The 4900-nt window shown below is 44.7% G+C and overlaps 1 protein-coding gene across 2 annotated transcripts in view; it reads right to left on the bottom strand.

Moving 5' to 3' along the window:
• Med10 (mediator complex subunit 10) overlaps positions 1-212 on the bottom strand; it is a 6966-nt gene extending 6754 nt beyond the window's left edge. For both annotated transcript variants that reach the window (XM_017798554.2, XM_008834570.3), the window contains exon 1: positions 9-212. In XM_017798554.2, the coding sequence (XP_017654043.1) occupies positions 9-130 (122 nt within the window). In that variant the 5' untranslated portion in view covers positions 131-212. The remainder of the gene's footprint in view (positions 1-8) is intronic.
• Between the last annotated feature and the right edge of the window lie 4688 nt (positions 213-4900).

The following is a 4900-nucleotide window of genomic DNA, read 5'->3' on the forward strand; positions in this document are numbered from 1 at the left end:
CCGCTCACAGCTTCTGGCTGAGCCCCGCCTGGCTGCTGGGCTGGAAGTCGCTGACGATGATGCCGAGCTGCCGGATGTTCTCCACGAACTTCTCCAGATGCTCCTCCAGGTGGTCGAACTTCTCCGCCATCGCCGGGTCCACCGGCCGCAGCCCACAGCGTCCCCGCCACAGCCCCGCTCTCCCGCTTCCGGCTTCCGTCCGCACCGCCCACTTCCGCTTCCTCTGGCGTGGGCGGGGCCTCCCGGAGAACCTGGCCTCCTGAGGGGGCGGGCTTGGGGCGGGCCGCTGGAGGGCGGGGCCTCCGGAGGGCGGGGCCTGGGCGGGGCCTGGGCGGGGCTGGGAGGCGGAGTGCGGACCCGGACCTCCCGGGCCAGGCCTTAGAGCCGTAATCACCGAGGTCTTCACTGGAGCAGCCTGGAAATCACAGGGCTCCCTCCGAAGTGGGCAGTCACACCTCAGGGGTACGGAAGGAGTGATGAAGACTGGTGCGGACCGCAGTGAAAACCTTCACGTCTGTTCCATTAGACTCTGGGAAGATAGAGAAAAGCTAATGCTTTAGCGACAGTATCAGATGCAGGCGCTCTGGGCACGTCCCACATGGGAAGGAGAGGAGCTGAGTGGAGGAACGGAGTTCACACTGAACCTGCACTTGCATGCTTATCGTCTGGGAGTCTTGAAGGACGTGGGCAATTTTCTTTAGAAAATAAACTCGGGGCCAGTAAGATGGCTCAGAGGGTAAAGGGACTTGTGCAGAGCCTGACAACCCGAATTCGATCTCCAGGAACTCACATGGTAGGAGGCAATAAAGTCCTGCGTTGTCCTCTGACTTCCATGTGTGTTGTCACACGTGCACCCACACACATATATCCCATGTACACGTACAAAAATAAATAATGAGTCAATGTATTAAATTTAAATCCCGGGGTTGGAGAGATGGCTCAGCGGTTAAGAGCACTGACTGCCCTTGCAGAGGACCCGGGTTCGATTACCAGCACCCACACGCCGGCTATGAATCATCCCTAACTCCAGTTCCAGGGGAATCCGAAACCCTCTTTTGACTTACGCAGCATCGCACGACTTGGGTGCACTCACATACATGCAGGCAATGCACTCATACACATAAAATAAAAATAATAAAATAGTTTAAATTTTTTTTTTAATTTAAACCCCCCAAATTAACAGAAAAAATAATGGGAAGTCAAAATAGGGCCCCACTATTTAACAAACTGGCCAGCAGGCAAAAAAAGTCTCTTTCCAAAACAGAAGATGCCAGAGCCCTGCCAGCTTTTTACACTCACTTTTTAAATATCACACATTAAAGAACAAATTATTTTACACTTATTCGGACGCTTTTGGAGACTAAAAAAGGGAAGATGCACTTCCCAGTTCAAGGGTGCTATGACCTCGACCTCAAAATCAGTCCTGAAGGGCGAGAAGAGAAAATGGTCAGTCTTCCACATGAATGTGGAAAGACAGGGCTGGAGGAACAGGATTCCAGAAAAGGGAGGGTACAGAGGCTCCAGGGGTGTGATCAGCATTCAATAAATACTGCTTTAAAAACTTTGTAAAGCCAAGTAAAACTTTTTAAAAAAAGATGCAAAAATATTAAATTATTAACAAGCAGAACCAACTACCATGTATTGCTGTAAAACAGACATCTCCCAAACTTGGTGGTTCATAACCTCAGTTTCAGTTTTCCTCACAAAGCTTAAATGTGGGCTGTGCATGGTACTCCCAGCATGCCTCTGCCATGCATCACCTCAATGGAGTTAGCAGAACTGACTGCACACTGCAGACCTGCTTTCAAGATGGTTCATTCCATATTTCCATGTTGGTAGTAGATGTCTGCTGGATGGTGGGCTAGAGACCACAGCTCCTCTCCAGGAAGATATCTCTGTTGGACTTAGGGATTCCTCACCTCATGGTGTCTGGACACCAGAGCACTTAGCTCCAGAGAAGCAAAGGGACACAGTCCCACCCACCTACTGTGACCTCACCTGGAAAGGCCCACCGTAGCCATGGTGCATTCAGAATCCCAGGAAAGGAACATCAGCCCAGCCACTCAATGAAATAAGTAAGGAGCCATATTACTGGAAGAGCAGGAGAGAGGCAGGGAGGAATCATCTGAAGTCATTTTTGCAAAATACAACTCATCATTCATTCCATTTGGGGGAAAAATATCACCCACTGGAATGTAGGATTGTGTAAATCACTAAATACTAAAATATATCCCTGTAACTGGGCTTATTAAGGAACAAAGAAGAAAAACATCATCTCAGGGAGCTTTTAAAAATCAACACTGGATAAATTCCAACTATATTCAGGATTTTTTAGAAAGAAAGGCAGCTCAAAGTAAGGAGAGATTAGAAGACTTTTTCCAAACTTGACAAAGGACAGCTACTAAAAACCTTTACAAGATACCAGCTTCGACAATGAAGCTTTAGGGACTGGAGAGGTGCTCAACAGGTAAAAGCATCATCTGTTCTTGCAGAGGATCCAGGTTCAGTTCCCAGCACCCACATGGTGGCTAACAACCATCTATAACTCCAGGTCCAGATCTGATGCTCTCTTCTAACTTCCATAGGAGTTGCATACACATGGGTGCATTTGCATACAGACAGAACACTCATACACATAAGATAATGGGGAGGGCGAGGGAGGAGGGTTAGATAGAAAGGAGAGATAAACAATGCCTAGCTACTATAAAAAACTGAGGGAATCATACTAGTCCAACAACCTAATGACAAATTACACAAACAATATCTCTACATGAGTCTATGTGTATAGCTAAAGGCTATACAACAAGAAACAGTGTCAGACAGGAGGAACCTTCCTTTCAGTTGTTGGCCAGAGTAGACCAAGTGACTCCCAAAATTACACAGGCTATTGCCACAACCTTTGACGTCCTCCCAGAACTTGAAGGTAAGACCCTATTGGTGAAGACAGGACATACTTTGAACACAGGATTTGGAGCAATGGAGCTGGAACTAACCTGGAAGCCACCTCCCCTGTAGGCTAGCTCTCATAGCTTTGGAAAGTACTATGCAAGCTGCTAAGGGAGAACAGCAATCAATGGTCCAACCCCAGTTTTAAGGCTGAATAATCACATCAATGACTGGTACAGAAAATGACATTGGTGCAGTAGTGGCACTTTTATCTTGGGGGTAATCAACAGCTACTTATTTGGATTTAAAAAACCCACTCGATGGCAGAAAACTCATGTGTGGTACTGTAAACTTAGCCAAATATACATGGCTGGAGAGGTCATAGATCTTAGAGAAAATTCCAAGGGTGTCACATCCCTAGACAAATGTAATTTCTTACTATGTGCAAAATATGGATCCTTATATTTACAGACAAGTATACCAGTCACCACTCAGCAAAGAAGCTTCTTTTGAAACAGACAGATTATTACAGAGTCCCGCAACTGGTCACACACAGAAACTGTAATTTCCCAATTCTAAGTGGCACATCTACAATTCAACCTCTACACCTAAGGCTCATGGAACATAGAACAGGGGGTAAAGAGAAAACTAATGCATCTCTCATTTCTCATCAATGAAGCTCCCTCATGCAACAGAGGACCAGGAACACAAAAGGTCACAAATGGGAAAACATAGAAAATAAGAGTCTGCAGGGTGTGGGTCCTTGGACAGGACTCCTATATTAAAATCCACCCACCCAGGAATCAGGGACCACTGTGGAAGAGGGGCAGAAAGACTGTAAGAGTCAGGGAGGAGGTGTGTGAGTATATGGAAATAGAGTCCTACAGGCTTCTGGGACCCTGCTCATATGAACCCACAGCAATGGTGTCAGCATGCACAAAACCCATGCAAACTCAAGCAGACAAAAACCCAGCACAGAACTGTGGAATTGGGCAGCAGGCCCCAATCTTAGTTAAAGAATTATTGGCAGGTGATTACTGCTGGGTGAGAAGAGGTGATCTTAAGGGAGGGACTCTAGATTGGCTAACAAGACTTCAGTGGATGAACTTTCACTGAGGGGCATCTGGGGACACTAACTTGACACAATAGGCCTTAACACAAAAGACAGAATGTATGAATTCCAGTGGAAGTCTATAGGAAGGTGCCAGTGGGGAAGGAAATATAAAGATGATTAAGATACTTTGTATGAAATATGCAAAAATTCAATTAAAAATCACAAAAATAAAATCATGAAGCTTTAGAAACAGTGTTCTGACCGTCACTGTCCACTCGGCTTTGCAGTATTGTAGAGGAAATAACGGGGTGGAGTTGATGAAGCCAGCATGTGGCTATGGTCTGTCCTCCTTGCTGCCTGCCTTTAAAAAAATTAAAATTTACCAGAAGGGCAGACAGGGGGAATGGATGAGGGTGCTGACAACACAATGGACAGTGACAGGGATGGCAGAGTATGGAGCCTCTAGTGGGAGAGGAAGGCTGTCTATCTGACGAGTTTGTAATCATGCTCAGATGCTGAGGAGCTCAGAAGGTGGGCGACTGTGACCAGTGATAGTCATGTATATAGAGATTAGAAATGCATGTGAAAACGTCTCAATGTCAATTGCCTTGGAATGAATTCTTCTGTATGAAAAAAAAAAAGTATCTTCTTGAAGTCCCTCAAATTAAGGTAAAGAATAAGAACAAATCATTCTGGAAGAACGCAAAGGAAAATAGCTTTAGATACTTAAGTGACAATTGAATTTATTCTTATAATTGTTTTAATAGCTTTTGTATAATCTTCATTGCTATTATGAGATATAAAATGTATTTATCAAATCTGTAATCATTATGCCAAAAAATCTGAATTACTGTAATATTTTGTATATTGTTAAAACTGTAACTTTAATTGTAAAAAAAAAACTTAAAATTAAAAAAAAATTAAACCTCTAAATACCTTCTGAAATGTCACTACAATTCC

This window comes from Nannospalax galili, unplaced genomic scaffold (assembly GCF_000622305.1).
Source record: "Nannospalax galili isolate Female #2095 unplaced genomic scaffold, S.galili_v1.0 scaffold197, whole genome shotgun sequence".
Lineage (NCBI taxonomy): Eukaryota > Metazoa > Chordata > Mammalia > Rodentia > Spalacidae > Nannospalax > Nannospalax galili.